Source organism: Macrotis lagotis, chromosome 8, assembly GCF_037893015.1.
Source record: "Macrotis lagotis isolate mMagLag1 chromosome 8, bilby.v1.9.chrom.fasta, whole genome shotgun sequence".
NCBI classification, from domain to species: Eukaryota; Metazoa; Chordata; class Mammalia; order Peramelemorphia; family Peramelidae; genus Macrotis; species Macrotis lagotis.
In genome coordinates this window covers 183,811,981-183,836,002 of record NC_133665.1, presented here as the reverse complement: position 1 = coordinate 183,836,002, position 24,022 = coordinate 183,811,981, and the positions used below count along the sequence as shown (strand labels likewise).

The window sequence follows — 24,022 nt, the reverse complement described above, 5'->3', positions numbered from 1 at the left end:
TTCCTATCTGCCCTGCTTGCATGCTCTGCAGATCTCTGGCACTGTTATCTGCCTACTGACAGTAACCAAGGACTTCTGAACCCTGCCATCTGTTCTGCTGCAGCAGCCTAGGGACTCCTCGGGGTATCCATCAATCTTGTTGCTGAATTATCCTTGATTTGTTGTTTCCCTCAGTTAGAATGTGGGCTCCTTGAGAACAAGGATTATCTAAACTTTCTTTGTATCCTTCAGGATTTATCACAGTCTTGGCATATAAGAAGCACTTAAATGTTCCTTTCTTTTGTCCTCTTTATATTCTTAGTGCTTAGCATAGCATCTGGCACATAATAGGAGCATAATAAATGCTCAATCCCTTTTCTGTCTTTACATCTTTAGTACAATATCTGGGATACAGTAGGTGCATAGTAAATGCTCAATCCCTTTCTCCTTTATATTCCAAGCAGAGCATCTATCACATAGTAGGTGCATAATAAATGCTTAATCCTTTCTCCCCCCCCCTTTATATCCTTAGCATAACATCTAGCAGCCGGCAGGCTGGCTAACCAATAGATAGTGGGCAGTATGCATGAAAAATGATGTGCCCCACTGTGTCCTTCCATATTTTTTAGCCAGGACTCTGAAATCTCTCCCAGAAATTCTTGGTAGGTTCAGACTAGCAGGACCCTTTGTTCCTCTCATGCATTATCTGTACTGGAGGCTTAGGAAGTTTTCCATTATTCCCTGAATGCATTTTCTCCAAAGACTCACCCTCTTTGTTCTGTCTATAGCTTATTTGGACAGAGTTGTTCACATGTCTCCCCCATGAGACTGTAAGGTCCTCAAGGGTAGCACTGTCTTTTGTGTCTCTGTCTCCTCAGTAGCTGTTTCATAAATGTTTACTGACTGACACCTCAAGATCACAAATACCAAGCAAGCATATGGCAATTTTCATATATATCAGCAAGTATAATTCAAAATTGTTATAAAAGAAAAAAGAACAGGGGGGGAACCCCCAAACCCCTAGGAAATCAGAGAGGCTTCAGGAACCATGAAGGTCAGGAAGCCAGAAGGAATGTGACAAGAGGAAGGCATGAAGGACCTGGGAGTGTCTTAAGATAAATATGAGTCAGATGAACCTGAGTTCAAATCTGACCTCAGACACTTAATACTCATTTAGTTGTGTGACCTTGGGCAAGTCACTTCACCCCATTGCCTTGCTAAAAAAAAAATAAATGGGAAGAGTTCAGAGATGTGAAGGGAGAAGACATCTTTCACTGGCCACAGGGAGAAGAGCTGGGCAGTTTTCACCCTGGGTTTTTTTCTGATTAGGAGAAGAATAAGCAAAAATTTCCCAGCCCCTCTTGCTCATAGCAGATTAACTAGGCAAGAATCCCAACATGGCCCAATGTTGGCAGGCTCTGGGATGATTCCTTTCTCCTTCATACCTGGAGATCCTCTGCTATCTCCACTAACTGATAAAACAAGATGTCCCACAGTTCTCTTCTTTATTATTTATGACTTTCATTAGCAAATCCCACCTGCTAATTGATCAAATGAGATACCCAGAAATCCCCTCTTTCTAGATTTCCTCTCAATGGGAACAATCAATAACATGTTCTGAATGTCCCTGCTATACACCACAGCTTAAACCGGCATGTATCTTTAGAAATTTTTCCACAAAAAAAAATTCAAAGCTCCTTCACCTCCTCCCATTGTCCTCTAATTTCTCTTACCCATTCCTTGAATTCCTATTGGAAATCAAGGAGCCCCAGCAGTCATTTTCTAGGAACAGAGTTTCCCTAAGTTCTCTTTTGGACACACCTTGAATCTGAGCTGCCTCGGCACAGGACAACAACATGGCCTCCCTTCTTTTCCTTGCAGCTCCTCAAAGGAGGGATACTGATGCCTAATATTAGGACCAAAAAAGGAGCAGAGGAGAAAGTGAATAAATTAGCCCCAAATGAATTCACTAGTCCCTGGAGCATCAAGCTACAAATGGACTGCTGAGGAATCATCTTCCCACCTGTGTAGACCAGAACAGCAGGAAAGGATCCCAAAGGTGACCCTGGGCAGTCCATCAACTTCCGGATTGCTTTTCAAAACAATGAGCCAGCGGAGTACAAAGAGTCTCTCAGACTAAGAATAGAGAAACACATCTTAACAGTTTTACCAGCCTTCCTCATCAAGAGAGCAAGCATTCTACCTTCCCCAGTCCCCTATGAATATATGCCTACTAAATCATATATGATATGAATTATAATAATGCTAGAACTTATAGGTTGGCAAAATGCTAAAAAAGAAAAAAATTCCATGGATTCAAGTGAGAAATTTGGCTTAATCTCCAAAACTTTGCTGTTTTGAACCTCTCCATGAACGTTTGTTTCCTAGACTTCCTTACTATGCTTGTAACTTGTGAAAATAACCAATGTCCTTTTCTTATCCCCTCCTCAAGATGTAACTTGTCACATAGGGCTTCCCAGACAAGATATACTGTTAGGAAGTGTGTGTGTGTGGGGGGATGCAAATGGCTAACAGGCAAACAATTTCAAAATTTGGGTTCATGATCAGAGAGTGACACATCTGCATCTGGGCTCATCCATCTGTAACCCATTTTTTTATGTAAGGAAAAACTTCCTGACAACAAAAAGCTATTCCAAACTGGAGATGCCTTTCCACCTGTATAATTTACTAGTTTTTATATTTGATGATTTATTATAAACTTAGATGACAGGATTTGGCAACTGCACTGATCTAAGGAGAGAAAGAGGGAAAAGTCAAAGTTGATATAGAGTTTACAAGAGTTTGGGAGGATGGTGGTGCCATCCCTGTAAAAAGAACTTGGGAGAAAAGCATTGGAGGCAGGGGAGAGGAGGTGAAAAAGTTGAATTGCAGACTTGTTAAGTTTGAGGAACAATCAATTAGAAATATCTACATTTCAGTTGGAATATAGGACAGGATGCTATGAAATCACTAAATGATAATAGCTAATAATAGCTACTATGTTATGATTTATCAGATACAACGTTGGGAAATCAGTTTAACTGTTAGCCCCACTTACACAGAGAAGTGATGAAGTGATTTGCCCAGGGTCATCTAACTTTAAACTTCCCGAAAAGGCATTTGAAGGCATATATTTTTCTGAGCTAAGATCCAGCCTTCTATCTATGCTATCAATTAGCTGCCTCTACTACGAATATCCTTTGATTCAGTGATACCACTAGCAGGCCTAGTCCCCAAAAAGAACAAAGAAGGAAGTAAATATATACGAAAATGTTTTGAGCAGCTTTTTAGTATAGGAAAGAATTGGAACCTAAAGGGAAGGGTGCCCCTTAAAATTTCTTTATTATAGTAAAGAATTGGAAGCTAAGAGGGTACCCCTCAAATTTTGTTTATTATAACACAGAACTGGAAACTGGGGGGGGTGCTCATCAAATAAGTGGTATAATGCATTGAGCACTAGACCTGGAGTCAGTTAGACGAGTTCAAAACTGGACTTAGACACTTAATAGCTGTGAGATCCAGGGCAAGTCACATAATCCTGTTTGCCTCAGTCTCTTCATCTGTAAAATGAGTTAGAGAAGGAAATGGCAAACTATTATAGTAACTTTGTCAATAAAGCCCCCAATGAGCTCACAAAGATTTGGACATGACTGAAACAACAACTAAGCCCATCAATTATGAAACAATTGAACCAGTTATAGTACATGAACATTATATAATATCACTGCACAGTAAAAAATAATGAAGTAATTTCAGAGAAAATAATACTTGTATGAACTGGTGGAGACTCAAGGAAGCAGGACTAGGAGAACAATTTTATTATACATTAAAAACAATATTAGAAAGAAAAACATGGGGCGGCTAGGTGGTGCAGTGGATAGAGCACTGGCCTTGGAGTCAGGAGGACCTGAGTTCAAATTCGGCCTCAGACACTTAATAATTACCTAGCTGTGCGGCCTTGGGCAAGTCACTTAACCCCATTGCCTTGAAAAAACTAAAAAACGAAAACCAACTAAGAAAGACTTAAGAAGAACTATAATCAATTCAATGACCAACTATAATTCCATAGAATTGATGGGAAGCGTTCGGTCCATCTTTTGACAGAAAGGTGATGAACTCAGGATATCGAGTAAGACATACATTTCTAGACGTGGGCAATATGAAAATTTGTTTTGCTTAACTATACAAATTAGCTAAGAATAACTTTTTAAAAACAATTTTTCCAGCAGAGTGAAGGAGATAAAGGGTAGGAAAGGAAGGGAGGGAGGGAGGGAGGGAGGGAGAAGAGAAGAGGAGAAAAGGAAGGAGGGGAGGGAGGGAGGGAGAAGAGAAGAAAGGGAAAGGATGAGGAAGAAAAGGAAAGGAAAAGAAAGAAAAGGGGGGGAAGGAAAAATAGAAAAAGGAAAGAAGGAAGAAGAGAGAAAGGGAAGGAAGGAAGGAGAGAAATAAGAAAGAAAAGAAGAAAGGACAAAGAAAGAAAAGAGAGTCACTGAGGCATCAGGAGGAGTACAGAAGACAGGCCAGAGAGAAGTACAGAAAAGTCTGACAGCTTTGAAAGCTACTTGTTAAATTTATTATACATTTAAAAACCAAGCAGAATGTTACAGAGATCTACAGTTTCATGTACAATCCTCTTTTTCAGGATTATACCTTTTCAGTTCATAGAATTTTTTAAGTTCTATTATACATATGGATATTCTTATTTTATTTGTTGTTTAAGGTCAGAATTTTAAAAAGTAAAATTTAGTTTAAAAAAAAAAAGAGATAGGGCCAGCTAGGAGGCACAGTGGATAGAGCACCAGCCCTGGAGTCAGGAGTACCTGAGTTCAAATCTGGCCTCAGACACTTAATAATTACCTAGCTGTGTGGCCTTGGGCAAGCCACTTAGCCCCATTGCCTTGCAAAAATCTAAAAAAAAAGAGAGATGGACAGAAAACAGAGAGGTGAGATGATTTCCTAAGAGTGACAGAACCCAAGAGTCCAAAGAGCATGAAAAAAGGGGGAGGGAAGGAGAACAAGGATAAGAGATCATGGAGATGAGGTCTCAAAGAAGGGTCTGATACCAATAAGACCACTTGTAGGCTTTGAAAAGAGGATTTTCAGGATAGAGGTGGGGATATAAACACCAACGGAAGGGATTAAGAAGAAAATAGTGAAGAGATGAAAAGTGGGCACCAGCAGATGCAGGGAGTCTGGGTGTCTTTCTAGGATTGAAGAAGAGAAAAGAAATAGGATAAGCATTTAAGAGGAGATACCAAAGTTGAGGGAAAGGATTTTTGTTTGTATTTTAGTCCTCAGACAGTTCTGAACTCATTTGATAGACTAGTGAGAAAGAGTTGATAAATGACCTATTCTTTACTTGACGGGTCAAGGCTAAAATTTGCTTATCCCATCCCATCCTACCTGCTTCCACTCAAACAAATTCCCTTGAGATAGAGCATAACCTCTGCTGGGATCTATGGAGCCAGGAGATAAAAAATTGAGACTTAGCTAGGGCTCTCTTATGGAGGCACATCAGATCCCAGGGCTAAGGCTGGTAGAAATCTTGAAAGCCTTCGAATCTAGCTTATCTCATTTTACAAATGAGAAAACTGAGACCCCCCCCCCCCAATAAATGACTGACCCAACATCACCAGGGGAATAAGTAACAGAACCAGTATTAGAATTCCATCACTTGAGTGGACCAGATGAACTAGTTACAAGAAAGGGAAACTGGATTAACAAGAGATCTAAAAGATCTTAAGACAAAGAGCTGAAGTGATTTCCCCAATTTCTCTTATTTATGACTAGAAAGAAAGAGGGAGAAGGAAAATGGTAAAGATGAATAGGTCAAAAATCTCAGCAGTTACAGAATATTTTTTCATGATCTCCCTTGAGTCTCCTGAGAGCCCTTTGTGATGGGTGGTGTGAGGGTTATTATTGCTATTTTATGGATTAAAATGCTAATCTTCCAAGATTTCAAGGGACCCAAGTAGAGTTGGGTTTTTAAGTTTCACATGAGAGTGTGAACTACAACAAACTATTTGAGATAATAGATAAACATCAAGTTTAGAAGAAGAGATGGAAATAGAACTGGGGAAAAATAAAACCATCCCAGACCAAGGCTGCCTATTGAAGGAAAATTGGGTAACCATCCACTAATAGGTCTTAAAGACTCCTAGACATAAATCTCTCCATTCTTTAATCATAGATGTTCCTGAGAATTCTTCCCACCATTGGGCAACACATTTTCCCAGAGTTTCTAGTAAGGTCCTAGCTGTCCCTCATCAGCATTGGTCTAGCTGTTGGGTAACAGCCCCCTTGGTACTTCACCATCTTGGTCCCCACCACTAACTAGACAGAGTGAATACAGATTGGCTTATGAGTCTGACTTTAAAACATCATGGTGGCAAAAGGTCTACAGTGAGCAAAGAAATTGCCCTTTTAATATGACAATGTTCATGTCTCCTCAACTTTTGGGGCTACAGATATAATATATCATTCACCCAACCAGTCTATGGCTGAAGCAAATCTCAAACCCAGGTCTTGCTGACTCTGATGCTGGCTCTTTATCTCCAATGCCATGATCCTCTCATATAGGAGGTACTCTTAACCAATTGTTGCTAAGTATTTACATTTCTTTATTTCATAATGATTATTAAGATTCAATGGGAAGAGAATCAAGGTTCAAACCTCACCTCTCCTGTTTACCCCTCTGTGACTTTGGGAAAGGTCAAAATCTTCTTGGGTCCTAATTTTTTTTTAGGTTTTTGCAAGGCAAACGGGGTTAAGTGGCTTGCCCAAGGCCACACAGCTAGGTAATTATTAAATGTCTGAGACCGGATTTGAACCCAGGTACTCCTGACTCCAAGGCCAGTGCTTTATCTACTACGCCACCTAGCCGCCCCAGGTCCTAATTTTCTATAAAATGATCAAGTCAAGATAATAAAGATTTATCAAGTTCCTCATATTGCCAGAGACACCATGCTAATAGCTGGAGATACAAGAAAGGCAAAAATCCTCATTGGTAAAAGGCCTGGGCTTTGAACTTGGGTCCCCCTGACTCTAGGGTCAATGCTCTATCTGTATCACCTAACTGCCTAAGTAACTTGCACCAAATCACTATTGAGCTGGCATTGGGCTCAGGTCTCCCTTATTCTCAGTCCAGGAGTCTATATTCTCTACCATATTGTCTCTATTATATCTTTCAGAAAGGTTCCTATGTTTCTCCATTCAGAGCTAAAAAGTAACTAATTCAGAAAGGGAGCAACCTATCTTTTTTGAGTGGTTGAAACAGGATGTAGGAAAAGAAATCACATAATTCACAGGAAAGGGCACTTCCAGGATTTTTTCCATACTTGGAGGTGGGGGAGAAGGGCACCAACAGTAGCCTGGATGATAAATCACCAAAAATCACCAAAATGATTTCCAGAAAATGTCATTCTAAATTCGACTGTACAGAAACACAAAAGTCACACTGGAGGGACTTGGAAAAGTTTTAACAGTTAAAAGAAATGAAAGCAAAAAGGCAAACTAAGGAAACTCATTCTTTTCTATCCTATATAAAGGTGAAAAAACCCCGTCTCAGTCCCTTCTCCCCGCTAACCTCAAACCAGGTACAGATCCTGAAAAGAAAAAGATCAAATATGCATTTTTGGATATGAACAACTTGAAAACTTGCTTAGCTTGGCCATGTATAGTTGTTGTAAGAGTTTTTTCTTCTCTTTTTTCAATGTGGGTTAGGAGGTGAGAGAAAGAAAAAGAGATGCTTATCAGCAAACAAAGATTTAAGTTAAGCCTATGGTTCCTGCCTGATGAGTCCCTCCGCATGAAGCGCTGATCGACTCATCTCAATATGACACATGAAATCAACAGACAAACTTTAAGGAGATCCACAAAAAAACGGCCCCCATTGCCTCAGATTTTAATCTCTGCCAAGCCATTTTATCAAATTCAAGTTCAGAGGGAGGAAAGGACTCTTTGAAATAGCATGTGGTCAACACCAATGCAGGGAGGGAGTGTGGTGTGATGTGTCAAGAGATGCTTTATTACCAGTAGTTGGTTCACAGCAAAGACTGTAATGACTGAGCGCAGAATGGTACTCCCAATTAAACCATCAAGTCAATGAAGGCCAGCTTTTTCCTCATCTTAAATTATCTTTTTTCATCTTGATGCAAATGCAAATCTCATCCTCTTTTTTTCCCACATTACCTTAAGGAAAGGATGCAATACATCAAGAGTGCCCATTTCAGTATCTTGGCAGAGAGGGAAGCATTTCTAGAAGCATTTCCAGAAGGAACTAGGTTTCATCCTTTGAGTGGCCCATGGCAACACCCTTTGGGGACTCAGCAGACCACCCTTTCCTGGCCCCAGCCCAACAGAGCTGCCCTTCACATACCTGACGATGGACAAAGAGGCAACACCACACCATGGGGCACTCCAGACTGGGGAGTCCACTCCGTTTTCACAGTCCAAGGCTCTCCCCCCTTGAATGGGAGCCAAGCACTCTAAGCCGGCTTCCCTGAGCAGGGCTGCTCTGGTTTCCCTGAAGGAACTCCTCCCTAACCACTTACAATACATACAGGAAGTGACAAAGGAGCTAGTTATCTGTTAAAAGGGAGAGAAGCGAAGGTCTTTGCCTCTCTGCCCCATCGGGCCCTCCACTCTCTGCGGTTTCCTAGTTGGCCTCAGGACTCTCAAGTAAAACTTTACCCTAACCATGCTGTAAGGCACACAGGAAGTCCTATTAGGGGAGAACCCCAGACTCTGGGCAAGAAAAAGTTGTTTGTCTTGTCAACTCTTTGCGGGGGATGGGTCTGAGGCCTCCAAAGCTTCATACCAAAAGGGAATGAGTGATATACTAACCATGTGAACAGACTCACTCATACAGGGAGGACACAGGAAGATTGGCAAGTCTTTAAATGGTTCCCCTTGAGGACATCCACAATATCCTTGTTTTCATTTGGGGAAATGAGACTGAATAACTGCTCCCAGATGGCTGGTTTTATTCAGACAATGAAGTCTGACCACAGGATGGCCCCAAGACCTTAGTGGCTGTCAAGTTTTATGTTGAGCTAGTTGGGGGGGGGCTTTTATTGTAGCCAATACAATAAAGATCATTTTCCCTTTTTTGATCATCCTCACCAACTGAGAGATACAAGGCTGTAATATGTTGTAATTTGCATTTCACTTGCTATTAGCAATTTGGAAGTTTTTTTCATTTGGGTATTAATAGTTTGGGTTTCTTCTATTGAGAAGTGCCATTCATGTCTTTTTTTTTTTTTGGCAAGGCAATGGGGTTAAGTGACTTGCCCAAGGCCACACAGCTAGGTAATTATTAAGTGTCTAAGATTGGATTTGAACTCAGGTCCTCCTGACTTCAAGGCCGGTGCTCTATCCACTATGCCACCTAGCTGTCCCCAGACCCATAGTTCTTTCTCTGGATATGGATGGTGTTTTCCATCACAAGTCTTTTAGAATTGTCTTTGATTATTGAACTACTGAGAAGCATTAAGTCCATCATAAAGTTGATGGTCTCACAAGGTTGCTGTTAATGCTTCTGCTCACTTCACTCAGTATCAGTTCATGTAAATCTTTCCAATCTATTGTGCTCTTCCAAGCCCTATCCCTCCATTAGGAAGGGGTCAAGAGTCTTCTTGAATCTCTGTTTAAAAGTGGTCTAAAAGAAATCAAAATCATCAGACTCCGCTGGATGAAGTAGGTCAGAAAATACTTCTCCCAGAATCCTAGGAAGTCAGCAAAGGAAGGGACTTCTCAGTTAAAATCTGAGCTTCGTGGAAGCAGGTCTTGCCTTTCAGTGTATGTGCATCTTCAGCACCTTTCAATTCAAGCCAATAAGCCCTAACTATGCATTAGCTCTACACAAAGGGCTGTGGGTGCAACAAGAGGCATTTCCTGCCCTCCATTTCCTGCCCAGTTCACCAGGTATGGAAAGTCATTTTGTACTGAGCAATTCCAAGTTCACTCACCCAAGATTATAACAGAAAGGCTGAGTTTTTAGGTATCCGCAAAGGTGGGAAGTACCTTTGTACTTTGTGGTAGGCCTTTGTCAGCCTAGCATCCGCTGCCCAACGTGGGGAATCTCCCCACAACACCAACAGACAGGCTTCTTGACTAGAGAATCCTAATTAGAACCTTGAGACCACTGGCATCTGGGACCTTCTCCATACTTGGTAGTTCCCTTGCCCTGTGGCTAGCAAATTTCTATCTCCTGATCTCTTAAGCCCTTGCAATTCAGCCACTGGCTGCATAATGATAAAGAAAAATGAAACTTTTGCTACAAACATGAATAGTTGTGCAAAACAATTTCCCCCAATGGCTGTGTCAAAAAAAATCATTTATATGTCTATCTCTTGACTCAGAGTATAAATATATATATATATATATATATTACTCCATTTATGTCTTGTACACATACATACATATATAATATTTATGGATTCAGAATTGAGACACAAACACACACATATATGAGAGAGAGAGAGAGACAGAGACAGAGACAGAGACAGAGACAGACATGGAAAGAGTGAATCACCTATGACTCCATCTACAGTCTGAGTCCAATAGGTCTCTTATCAACAGGCGATGGGTATTTGTAAAGCCTTTGGGGAAAGTGTCTCAGGCCATCCATCTTTTGGAAAAAAAGGAGATGTGAGTTGAATATCTGCACTAAGAATTTGAGAGGTCCTTGGGTGCTGGGCCTCATGAATAATTTTATGCAAACATGGAAAAGAATCTTTAGAAGAGCCATTGATATTGGCTCTCTGTTATTTAACACATTTATTATCAATGATTTGGATAAACCATCGATGCAATGCTTATCAAATTAGAGAAGACAAGGCTGGGAGGGGACCAAGTCAGGAAAACCTGAGTGAAAAATTCTACCTGAGATACTTCTTAGATGAGATCTTTAGTCCCTTACCCTGTCTAAGCCATAGTTTCCCCATCTGTAAAATAGGGGTGGCAACAGCCTCTATTTCACAGGGTTATTGGGAGGATCATGAAGATATTTGTCCTTTGTTTTGGAAGACCATGACATCAGGGGAGGTGATGCCATGACAAGTACATGAATTGTATTTGAGCAGGGTGGGGGGGAGGTTGTGCTAAGTCACCAGCCTCAGTTTCTCTTCCAGAGTCATCTGGGTGCAGTGGCCAGATATGGATCAGGATAGTGGAGATGGCTCTGGATTCAAGGCAATCAGTATTTAGTGACTTGTCCAAAGTCAAACAGCTAGTGTCAAGTGTCTGAGGCCACATTTGAATCAGGTCCTCCTGCCTCCAGGGCTGGTCCTCTATCCACTATGCCATCTAACTGTGAGGATCAAATGAGATAATCTACACAGAAGTAAGTACCTTGCACACATTAAAGGCTATACAAATGCTCACTATTATTACTGACACACTAGATGACAAGGTACTAACAATATTCTGACAAGCAAGAACATTGGGCTGACTTGGGGCTGTCTTGGGGAGATCCAGCTTGAAGTGTCTAACAGTCTTGCTCCATCCATCGTTCTTCCTTCCTCCTTTGCACAACCGAGTCATACTTCACGTCAGCATCATGGACACACCCATACCTTCCATCAAGTTGCTAATACTCATGACTGTACTGAAATTCTTTCCAAGACAGCCGATGCTTGTTACATCAGATGACCTGGACCACAATTTCTCCTGCCTGAATGATACTACTCTCCCACTTCTCCTTTTACTTCTCTGGTCTTCTTTGCTGTCCATCACCATATGCAGCCTCTAAAGCATGGCTGGCACTCAGTGCTCTGCCCTAGGGTCCCTGTCCTCAGTCTCACTCTACCATCTCCCTTAGGAATCTGATCATCTCCACTGATCACTTCCAATAAATAAAAGAAAGATGTATGCATATCTCCAGCCCTGATTTTTCTCCTGATCTTTCTTTGCTCATTGACAAAAGTCTGCTAAGAATTCCTACTGAGAAGATAAGCTACCATTCCATCTTTCCTCCCAAAATCTTGTCCAGCCACTAATTTTTCTTTCAAGTCAAAATCATCTCCCTAGTCACAAAGGTTTGAAAACTTGGAACTTTAGTTGTTGATTTTTAATTTTTTCTTTATTGTTATGAACTTAACTCCTATCAACAAATGTGTTTATTTCCAAATTCAGACACCAGAAAAGGAAGATTGTATATGAAATCACAATGTGCTAAGTATGGGTTATTTTTATTAAATTCATCATTGACCTGACTATATTTCCTTATCAGTTTCTTCCTGTTCACTTTTATGCATTTAAAAAATATTTCCTTGATACTTGGGAGCCATTTTTGACTCTTCTGCATCATTCTTTTTTTTTTTTATTTAGGTTTTTGCAAGACAAATGGAGTTAAGTGGCTTGCCCAAGGCCACACTGCTAGGTAATTATTAAGTGTCTGAGACCAGATTTGAACCCAGGTACTCCTGACTCCAGGGCTGGTGCTCTATCCACTGTGCCACCTAGCCACCCCATCATTCTTAATCAATGCCAAATTCTTTCCATTTCTGCCTTTGTAACAATCCTTGCTCTTCTTATTCTGGCCCTTATCTTCTCTTACTTGGACTGTCCCTGTAGCCTCCTTCCTCCAAGGTAGGCTTGCCTAAAAATCTCACCTCTCTAATCCATTCTTCCTACATCTGCCAAAATTATCTTCCAAGGTAGAAACATGACTGACATGCCTGAGATGAGAACCCTTCAGTGGTATTTAATAGCTGATGAAAAAATAGAAGCTCCCTAGATCAGCTGGCACTAAAGGGCCAGGTTCTGTTCTTCACTATTATGTCCAACTAAGCTGGACTCATAGCTGTTCTATTAACAAAGCTTTCCTGTCCTGATACCTTCATATATGTTATATGCTCATCCCCTACTTCTTCATGTACCTTTATGAATCCCTACCTTCCTGCAAGGCCAACTTAGGGGCTATTTCTTAGGAAAACCTTCTATGAATCCCACACAGTACATACCCAGCTCAAAATTTATCTTTCTCTTCTCTCTCTCTCTCTCTCTTCCTCCTTCCCTCTCTCTCCCCTTCTTCCTATGTCCAGATTTTCTACTGTCATAAACTTAAGTCTGGGAGGGACCTTAGAGGCAATAGAGTCTAACTCCCTCATTTTGCAAGTGAGGAAATTGAGAATCCATTATAGATTAAGTGTCTTACCACATAGTAAGCAATTGAGGCAAAGTTTTGGATATTTTTCTGCTTTTGAAATATTGTTGATGTTGGGGTGGCTAGGTGGCACAGTAGATAGAGCACTGGCCCTGGAGTCAGGAGTACCTGGGTTCAAATCTGATCTCATACACTTAGTAATCACCTAGCTGTGTGGCCTTGGGCAAGCCACTTAACCCCATTTGCCTTGCAAAACCCTAAAAAAAAGCATAAAGAAATATTGTTGATGTTAAGTGATGAAAAAGCAAAAGCAAATTATATCATGTGATTGAAACGCAGCTTAGGCTAGTGGGTTTTCAGTATGGAAGACCTCAGTTCTTTCTGTTATGTGACCCAGGGCACACTTCTCGATGTTCCAGGAAGCTAAAATTTAAGTTACAGAGAAACTATAGATCGATATCATAGAATTTCTCATTGGAAATTCCTAGGATCATCAGTGAGAAGACAAATTTAGTAAAATCAACACACATGGTTGAGAGAAGGGGATCAGTTATATCCTTAAGCTAATGAGAAGGAACAAAAACTTCCAAGTCTACTGGAAATAAGAATACTGTAAATGAATTCCCTATATATTGAAAGATTAAATTATCAAATTCAAAAAAAACCCTTGAGATATCATGTTACATTTACCAGATTGGCTAAAATGACAGAAGAGGAAAGTGACAAACGTAGAGGGGATATGGAAAAATCTGGATTCTTATTCTTTGTTGGTGGAATTGTGAACTGATCCAATCGTTTTGGAGAGCAGTCCAAAGATTAAACTATGCCCTCGTATTAAACTACCTAGATTCTCTGCCTCAACAATTATTACCACTAGGCCTATTTCTAAAGATAATTAAGGAAAAAGATAAAGAACCTATATGTCCTAAATTGTTCTAAAACTCACTTCATGGTCACAGAGAATTAGAAATTGCAGAGATGCCCACCAGTGAGGTAATGTAACAGCTAAAAAACTTATGGCATATAATTATGATGGAATACTATTGTGCTAAAAGAAATAATGAACCCCCTGACTTTAGAAAAACATGGAGGGGCAGCTAAGGTGGTGCAGTGGATAGAGCACCAACCCTGGAGCCAGGAGGACCTAAGTTCAAATCTGGCCTCAGACACTTATTAATTACCTAGCTATGTGATCTTGGGCAAGTCACTTAACCCCATTGCCTTAAATAATTTTTAAAAAATTTAGGAAAAAAAAGAAAAAGAAAAGAAAAACATGGAAAGGCTTGTATGAAATAATGAAGAATGAAATGAACAGAACCAAGAGTTGTATACAGTAATCACAATAATGTTTTAAGAAGACCTTTGAGGAGCTAAGTTATTTTGACCATTAGAAATACCCAAATTAATTGTAAAGAATATGCAAAGAAAGATGCTATTTGCATCCAGAGAAAGAATGAATAGATATAAATATGTATATAATAATTTACATATATCTGCCTAGTTGTGTCTAATGATAACCATCTCTAGAGTGAGGGGGAGGGAAGGGAAAAAAGAAATCTATATGATAACTTTATTGTATATTTGAAAGGAATAACAAGTTGTATATAGGAGATTTGTAATTTTATATGCCATCATCTTTTTTATTGTACTATGGAATATTTGTTTTATTCCATAAATTAAAAATAAAAATTAATACAAAGAGGTCAGAGACGGGCATAAAATTGTAGTAAAAATCACCAGCACCATATCTTTTGAATGAGGTTTTATTTTATTATATCTGTACATGAATAATGACTTTTTTTTCCCAAGGAAATGGGGTTAAGTGGCTTGCCCAAGGCCACACAGCTAGGTAATTATTAAGTGTCTGAGGTCGGATTTGAACCCAGGTACTCCCGACTCCAAGGCCGGTGCTCTCTCCACTGTGCCTCCTAGCTGCCTGAACAATGCCTTTTGATCACAGAGCAGAGCAAAGGGAAGGGTATGTCTTATTGGTACACCAGTACGCCTTCCTCAAACACCCACCTTCTCTCTTTCAAATTATGCAAGTTATCCTAAAGAGTTTCAGAAATGGTGGGCCAGGGTTGGATGCTCACTGGTCAGCAACGTTACGGACTGGAGGGAGAATTCTTGCTCAGGGCCAGCTTAGACAAGGTTCTTGGTGGGAGATTCTACAACAAATAGGGGAAATATGGCACCATTTCAGCACAGACCTATTTGGATATGACATGAACTGGCTCCGATGACATCTGTTATTTGGAAACACTGACCTTGTTCCAAAACACTGGGCTATTATCTCAGCTCAAAAAGCATTTGAAGGGATGAAAAGAATGTGGGACTTGACCCGAGGTCACTGGAGGTTCCACAATGAATAAATATGAAAATGTCTATTTATGGATTCTGCACTGGAACTAAAAATACATACTGCTCATAGACATGCTTCTCAATACTAGACTGCTTGTTACTGTGCAATTCTTCCTGGTTTTGTTCGGCAGAATTACTTCCAATTGAGTTGGGAACAAAAATAATAATAATGACGACAATCCTAATGGCTCATATTTATATACTGCTTTAATTTTTTCAAAGCACTTTGCAAATATTATCCAATTTTATCCTCACAACAACTTTAGGAAGTGAATCCCATTATTATCTCCATTTTACAGATAAGGAAACTGCAGCAAAGAGAGGTTATGTGACTTTTTTTATTCAGTAAGACTTGGGCAGGTGACCTCCTAAGCAAACAATACCAAAAAAATGCTTCAAATAATTTTAAACAGCCAAAGCACTGGGATTTTTTTAAAATTCTACCATTTGAATTTCTTTGGAAAATAGAGAAAGTCTCATCCTGTAGGACTCTGTATTTTTTTTAAGTTTTTTGCAAGGCAATGGGGTTAAGTGACTTGCCCAAGGCCACACAGCTAGGTAATTATTAGGCGTCTGAGGCCAGATTTGAACTCAGGGACTCCTGACTCCAGGGCCCGTGCTCTATACACTGCACCACCTAGCTGCCCCTGGGAATCTGTATTCTTTAAAGAGGTCAAAAGACCACAAGTCCCTTTTATATGCCTGCCTCCACACACCGCCTTCTTGGGAGAGAGCTAAGCTTTAACTCTGGTCGATGGATGCTGAGGACCAAGTTTGAGCATCCTTTGGAGACTAAAGCCATTGCTTTACAGAGTTGGTAGAGAATGGAAAACCTGAATACTGGGGGATTTTAAAATAATTATCCAGGTAGGATTTTTTTTTCTTTGCGTAAGTTAACACGACATTCTAGGCGAGCCATTTTCAAACAAAAATTGGCCTCAAGACCTCTTCACAGTCTTAAAAGTTATTATTGGCTGATATTATTATTAAAAATACTTTGGGGGCGGCTAGGTGGCATAGTGGATAAAGCACGGGCCTTGGAGTCTGGAGTACCTGGGTTCAAATCCGGTCTCAGACACTTAATAATTACCTAGCTGTGTGGCCTTGGGCAAGCCACTTAACCCCATTTGCCTTGCAAAAACCTAAAAAAAATTCTTTGTCTAATGGATTATTTCTACTGATATTTGGATCATCTGATGGTCTCAGGGATCCCTAGAAGTAGTCCCCCACGTTAAAGACCCTTATTTTAAGTTGAAACCCTACACACACACACACACACACACACACACACACACACTCTTTTACATTTAATTGAACACAGCAGGAGCCAAATTGCTTTTATTGTAGTTTCCTGCTCTTCTAATGATGTTCAGTGCCCTTTTAGAAATAATTTTGGGAACAAAGGGTCAAATGTAACATGATTTTTTTTAATTCTTTGTTCTACAGCAGGTGTGTCTAACTCTTGGTCCACAGGCTGCATGTGGCCCTCAAAACCCATTCATGTGACATTGGCACATTTGACTATTCAAATCATTGGTAATATGGATTAAGTTATAGTCATCAATAAATATTAAATTCTATCTGTGGTCCTTGATGAGTTTTTGTTGGCTAATGTGACCTAGAAAAGCTTAAAGGTTGAGCACCCATGTAAACTGGGTGGGTAGGTGGGGGATACAGAGGAAAATTCGGGTAATAAAAAAAAAATAAAAAATTCCAATAAAAATCTATTTTAAAAAAAAGATTCACCTGACGATGACTGGATTAGTGTGTGACGTGTGGAAGGGAAGAGATGGAGAAAACCCAATAGTATTCCAGTTCAGCCCAGTCTGCTAGTAACTGAGCCCTTGGAATCTCCACATTAGCCAGGGGAACAGATGAGGACAACAGCCATTTCTATTGAGAAAAATCCAACATTCTGATTGTTGGTTGGTTTTGTTAAATTGTTTCCCCCCCAGTTTGTCTTTTCTTTTTTATCAAGTCTGGCTTTTCGGAAGGGCAATACAAATGTTGGTGGTAAAAATAAGTCATCCATGATATAATATTCATATCAAAATCTGTCAATAAATGTGTAAAATAAATCAATAATAATTTTTTTAAAAGAATGTGACATTCTCAAACAATCCAAGTCAATCTGGTTTGAGGCAATGAATTTTATGAAATATCTACTACATCGCAGATTTGAGAATATCTGAGAATATTTGAGAATAGAAAGATGAAAATAAAAGGCCCCTCCAGGGCCTTACAGGCCTGCCTTTGGCAGTAGTCTTTTTTTGGTGTTTTGTTCTTGCTAGGCAGTGGAGTTCAGTGACTTGCCCAAAGTCATACTGCTTGGTAATTACTCCACCTAGCTGCCCCTTGGCAGCAGTCTTTAACAAATGCTTATTGAAGGACCAACTGGTTTTGTAGGGGAATACCCTCTAAATGCAGAGATCATTTGAGGAAGAGGGAAAAAGTTGGATCAGCCAAGACTTCCCTTAGGAAACGGCACAAGAGGTGAGATGTTAACTGTTGGAGATGGTCAGAGAGGGCAGGCCAAGCATGGCAGGGGAGGGAGGAGGCGACTAGAAAGAGGCCAGAGTAGAGAATGCCTGGGAAGGTCAAGAGTCTTGGGCACAGGGGCACCCGCCATCCACTTCCCCCTCTCCTCCTCCCCCTCTACCCCCCCACTTCTTCACACCCCCTCCCCCAGAGTACCAGCCCTGCCCTAAACTCTCCTTCCTCAGATGCTGGGCAACTGAGGAAAAGAACACTGTCCCCCTCCGAGTCCTTGAGGCAGATGGATGGTCCAACATCACCCCAGCCCGGGTTTTATGGATGGAAATCCCATCCACCAGACGCCTCTTCTTTGTCTGCATTCCCTACTCCACTTCCCTGGCCCCTCCAGCATGCAGGACAGGCCCTGGCTCCTGACTTGCTTCTGGCTGCCTCACACTGGGAATGCTGGGCTTCCCCGAAGTCTCTGTTATAGTTCCACCTTTCTTTTTTCTTTTTATTTTTTGGCAAGGTAATGGGGCTAAAGTGGCTTGCCCAAGGCCACACAGCTAGGTGATTATTAAGTGTCTGAGGCTGGATTTGAACTCAGGTCCTCCTGACTCCAGGGCTGGTGCTCTATCCCCTGCAGTTCCACCTTTCAGAGAAGCCTTTCCCGGCACTCAAGACTCATGTCCCATTTCTGCTCTCTCTGGATATACCTAATGTGCTCAGCTGTTGGCATAATACCTCTCTGGCATCTTCTCCTCCAGATGTAAACGCTTGATAAAATGTTTGTTGACTGACTGACAGAAGGTGGATCAGAGAGAGGAGACGGTGGCTGTCAGGGATCCAATGAAGAGGCCACTCCACAAGTGCCGGGGGGAAGTGATGGCCCCTGACCCACAAAAGGGGTGTATGAGTGGGAAGAAGAGACCAGATGTGATCTATGTCAATGGGGGGGGCAAGTTCATAAACCCAGCACCCGATGAAGTGTGACCCCCCAAAGTTCCCAGCTTAGAATCCAATGAGACTCCTGCTTCTACTTTCATTTCAGTGGGGATACTCTCTACACCTGCAAAATGAGGAAACTGAGGCTCATGCTGGTTAGTGCTTTGTCAAGGTCATGCAGCTAGACAGCCGAGGTGGAATTTGAACCCAGGACTCTCCTCTCAAGGTAGTTAGCTGACTCCATAGTGTACAGAGCAGTGGCCTGGAGTCAGGAAGAACAGAGTCCAAATTGGACCTTGGACACTCTTAGCTGTGTGACCTTGAGCTAGTCACTTAACTTGTGTACCTCAGTTTTCCTCACCTATAAAATGGGAATAACGAAGGCACCAACCTACCAGGTATGTTGTAAGGATCAAATGACATAACAATTTAAAGCAATGAGCATGGTAGCCAGTATATAATATGCACCAGGTAACTGTTCATTACCATTATTATGTCGCACCTGTTTGTCTCAGTTTCCTCAACTGTAAAATGGAGTTAACATAACTCCTGGGGTTCTTGTGAGGGTCATGAGATATTTGGAAAAATCACTTATGCAAAGACTGACACACAGTAGGTTCTCCAGAAACACTTCCCTGTCTCTTCCCCCTCCCCCCACACCCCACCCCCTCCTAAATTTTTATTTTCTGCAATCCAGGTAGAAAAAGATTTTAACTCCAAATGCTGCAGCGTCCTGAAGAGGCAGGCTGTGTATCCAGGGTTCCAGGTGCCTCCTTCAGGCCATGGGGGCTTGGCAGCCTTTCCCCTGACCCCCTCTAAGCCCCACAAAGTTGGCCATGCCCCCTTTTTCCTTTGAGCAGATTAGAAGGGACCGATCACTAATTTATAATCTACGTGATCTCGAGGCTGGTAGGCCTCACAGCCCTGGGTTCCAGTAACTACCAAGTGAGTGCAAATTAAACAGTTTCTGGAAGCTGTGATCTTGCCTCTCCATCAGGACCTGACCCTTGAAATCTGGTTTCCTGGTAACGCTCAGAGATTTCCGCTGCCCCTTCCTGGAGACGGGCGCCTGCCAACATCGAGCTTTCTGTGGCCTCCTTTGGGGAGTCACGTCCTGCAGAGGGATGGAGGCCATGCGGGAGGGGGCAGCGGCCTTTAGTAGACACCCCACCAGGAATGCGATTCTGTGGTAAACATGGAAGGAACAATCAAGAGCTCACGTCTGCACCACATCCAGGGAACAAAAGGAACAAGCAGTGGCAGCCCCTGAATCCCCAAGGTCCTGCCATCTTGTTAAAAAAATGCATCCACTCATCATCAAGATTAAAGAGGAAAATCCAATTATCTGCTCTGTTAACAAAGGAAAGAGCTGGGTTCAAGTCTTACTCAGTTCTCTACCTTGTTAATCTCATGTGTAAAATAAGTAAGTTGATGACATATGAACCTCCTTCTTGCTTAAATCTATGGTCCTAGGGGCGGCTAGGTGGCACAGTGGATAGAGCATCGGCCCAGGAGTCAGGAGTACCTGGGTTCACATCCAGTCTCAGACACTTAATAATTACCTAGCTGTGTGGCCTTGGGCAAGCCACTTAACCCCGTTTGCCTTACAAAAACCTAAAAAAAAAAAATCTATGGTCTTGTAGACCACCCAGTGATCCAGGATGCTCTACGAGTGGAGGGCCAGACCTGCGGGAGTGGAGGGAGTGTCCTCCAGGAGTCCTCTACACAGATGAAGGTACAAGATGGAATTGAGTCAACAATGATAAGCAAAGTACTCTCAGCTGAAGAACAGTGGAAGCTGCTATGCCTTCTAGCATGGCTGGGGCCCGGGTGAGCCCTTCCATGTCCCTGGAGGAAAGGGCTGCCTGTCTGGTGCGAGGTCAACTCCTCAAGTCATTCACTCCATCACCTGAGACCCTCTTCTGCCATCAACACTCTCCTACCTGCCAATCCAACCTCCTCTGAGTGGATGGATAACCACCTACCATGTGGAGGACCCTGTAAGAGAGAAGCACATTCCACTGCAATGGAAACTCCTTCCGCTCCCTGGTGCTGCTCACAAAGTCTCTGATAAGGTCCCAGAGATGAGGTGACCCCAAAATGGGGTCCAAGGAGGGTTGGGGTGGCCACGCCCAGGCCTCCAGGACTCCAAATCTGGCCCTCTGTCCATCACAGGAAGTGTCCTTCAGAGAGATAATCCTGCCTCTGGCAGGTAAGTGGGTTTTATGGCTCCCAAAGCAATTTAGGAATTAACAATAATCATATGGATCTTGTTAAATCATGATTGACTGTTTGAAGGAGGGAACATAACCAGGAGGAGAGACTGAGCTAGACATGTGACTTCTCTGAGCCTCAGTTTCCCCACCTGTAAAAAGAGATTGGACTCAGTTTTAAGGTCCCTTCCAGTCCTAAATCAATGGTGCTGTGATGTCCTAACAAAAAGGCGGATCAGGAGCACCCAAGTAAAGCCTGTGAGGAAGCTGATGATTCCAAGGAGGAGAGGGGAGGAAGAGAGCATTCCTGCATGGGAGAACAGCCCAGCGAAGGCCCAGCAAGCCCAGCTTGCTCTTATAGATAAAGTTAATGGGGCTGAGAGGCTGACTACTTCCCTATACGAGGCACAGGAGAGATCTGAACCAGCTCCTTTGCCACGACTAATAGAGCAGACGATTGGGTTAGGCGCTTTAAGCTCAATGCTGAGTGACTGCATTTTAACCCCCAATTTAGGGAATGGCAGGTAGGACAGCTGGGATGGAACGAAGAAGGAATGATAAAGAAATGAAGTTCAATCGGAGTAGAAAGGTGAGTCAGGTTATAAAGGGGTCTCGATCTCATTCTGGGGCATCTGTAATTCAGCCCAAGCACCATCAAGAACTATCTATGGGGGTGGCTAGGTGGCGCAGTGGATAGAAAACCGGCCCTGGAGTCAGGAGGACCTGGGTTCAAATCCAAACTCAGACATTTAATAATTCCCTAGCTGTGTGGCCTTGGGCAAGCCACTTAACCCCACTGCCTTGCCAAAACTTAAAAAAAAGAAAAAGAAAAAAAAAAAGAACTATCTATGTCTCCTCATTACTCCTAGCATGAATTACAAACTGCTCAGATAGTTTACACACACACACACACACACACACACACACGTCATGATGGATGGGTTCTACAGCTAAGGAACTGAGCCAGCCCCTTACTAATTCCCAATGATTAGTTCAGCAGACAGATAAAAAAGGTGTGTGTGTGTGTGTGTGTGTGTGTGTGTGTGTGTGTGTGTGTGTGTGTGTGAGAGAGAGAGAGAGAGAGAGAGAGAGAGGAAAGATAAGGAAAGGTAGAAAGAGAGGAAAAAGGAGGATGGAAGGAATGCAAAAGAGGAAAGGAGGGGGGGAAGTTTAAAAACATTAAGAGAAAGGGGAGAGATGGGGGCAAGGAGTGAGGGAAGAAATAAGGAGAGAAAGGAAAAGGAAAAGGGGTTAAGGATGAAGAAAAAAGAGAGGACCAAGGGAGAGAAAGAAAAAGAAGGGGAAAGAGAAGAGGAGGAAAATATTGGAGAGAGAAAGGAGAAATGAAGGAGGGAGAAAGACCCACACATGCCCAGGAGCTGAGAAGATGCTGAAGGTGCCTGTAAAGCCTCCTGTAGAGCATCCTTGGGTCCTCAGGCTTCCCAGCAGGGGCAGGCGGCCCAGGGGCAGGGAGGGAGCCACAGCAGCAAAGCTCAGTTTCTTGTCACTTTGAGAGAATCATGGGAGGAATCCCCTGAGAGAGGCCTGTGGAAGGCAGCCCAGAGGCTTGGGACAGTCCCTAAGGGGCTCCCATCCACCTCTGGGGATCCAAGGATTATGTTTACAGTGAGACACCTGGAATTGTAGCAGCTACCAACCCAGGGAGGCCGGGCACCCAAGGGACCTGCCCTCCCCAGGTAGGAGCAGCTTCTACATATTCTGCTGCTGCTGATCCTGTGAAAGCCAGAGAAGGGGGGCATCACTACCCTGAAGCAAAGGTTGGACCAGCTTTGGTGAGATGAGAGGTACACAGAATGAATGGATGGAAAAGCCTTTATTATGTGCCAACTCCATTCCCAGACACAAGGACACGCAGAAGAAAAGCCTAACTTCTCAACCAGTCCAAGTAGCACCTCTATCAAGTGACAAGCATTTATTAAATTCCAACTGTGTACCAGGGCCATGCTCAGCAATGTAGACACAAAGGTCAAGAATGAAACAATCTGTTTCCAAGGGATGGGGAGAGGGCCTCAGAGAAGAGGGTGAGGGGGCCCCATGGGCTTCAAGAGCACCTGAAAGAGATGGAAAATGATGAACTCTTTCACCAGGATGAAGTGGCGAGCATGAAGAGAATGATGTTTGTTTTTGAAAACAATGAAATTATCTGAAAATCTCCTGGAAAAGAAATGAAGACCCACCCCTGCCTCCATTCCTTGGACAGGCAGCGGCGCTTCACAGAAATAGTCCAATATGATGTCCAATATGGTGCCCATGGACTTTGCTTAGTTCCTGTTGGCTTTTATTACAAGAGAAGGCTCACTGCCCACATTGGGGGTAGTGGTGTCTGTAAATGATTATAATGCAAAAACAAAGGCTCCAAAAACATTTAAAAAACCAAACAAACTACAAGAACTATCCAAAATCTGAAGAGAAGCAGTGGGTCACTGACACCCGGTTATGGGATGGAATGGCTCCCGTTTGTGTTTGCGTGTTGGACTTTCAGCGCTGTTCCCTTTTTAAACTACATGTAAATACAAGCCAGGAGCAGAAGTGTGAAAAAAATTCCTGAAGGTCCTCCCACCTCTTCCCACCTCCCTTTCATTATAGGAAAAGCCAGATCCTTTGGGTCTTCACAGAATGAGTTAAATTCAAGCAAGCCCTGCTCCAACTTGAAAATACCCAGAGTCCCCTCCAGGGATAATTTATGGGTAACACAAAGAATGCCCCTTCTCCTTTCCAGCCCTAAACACCTTCCCCATAAATTCCCTGAACCTGATAACGAAGTCCTAAGCCCTGGATTACATCACGGGGAAGGTTATATGTAGATTAACAAAGAGAGAAAGAAAGAAAAAGCAGGACAAATAGCTGGGGTCACTGGCACTAGGTGGTAGTAATCGCCAACCGCCTGCCTTCTACCAGGAAAGCCACTGAGCCGAGAATG

The 24,022-nt window shown here is 42.3% G+C and overlaps 1 protein-coding gene across 4 annotated transcripts in view; it reads right to left on the bottom strand.

The window, feature by feature from the left end:
* Positions 1 to 24,022, bottom strand: part of ARHGEF3 (Rho guanine nucleotide exchange factor 3) — a 281,901-nt gene that overhangs the window by 161,565 nt on the left and 96,314 nt on the right. The window contains exon 1 of one of the 4 annotated variants that reach the window (XM_074199134.1): positions 8,357 to 10,269. The exons of the other annotated variants lie outside the window; for them this stretch is intronic. Within the exon in view, the coding sequence (XP_074055235.1) occupies positions 8,357 to 8,389 (33 nt within the window). The 5' untranslated portion in view covers positions 8,390 to 10,269. Of the gene's footprint in view, positions 1 to 8,356; positions 10,270 to 24,022 lie in introns of those variants that run through there. 4 annotated transcript variants of the gene reach the window in all.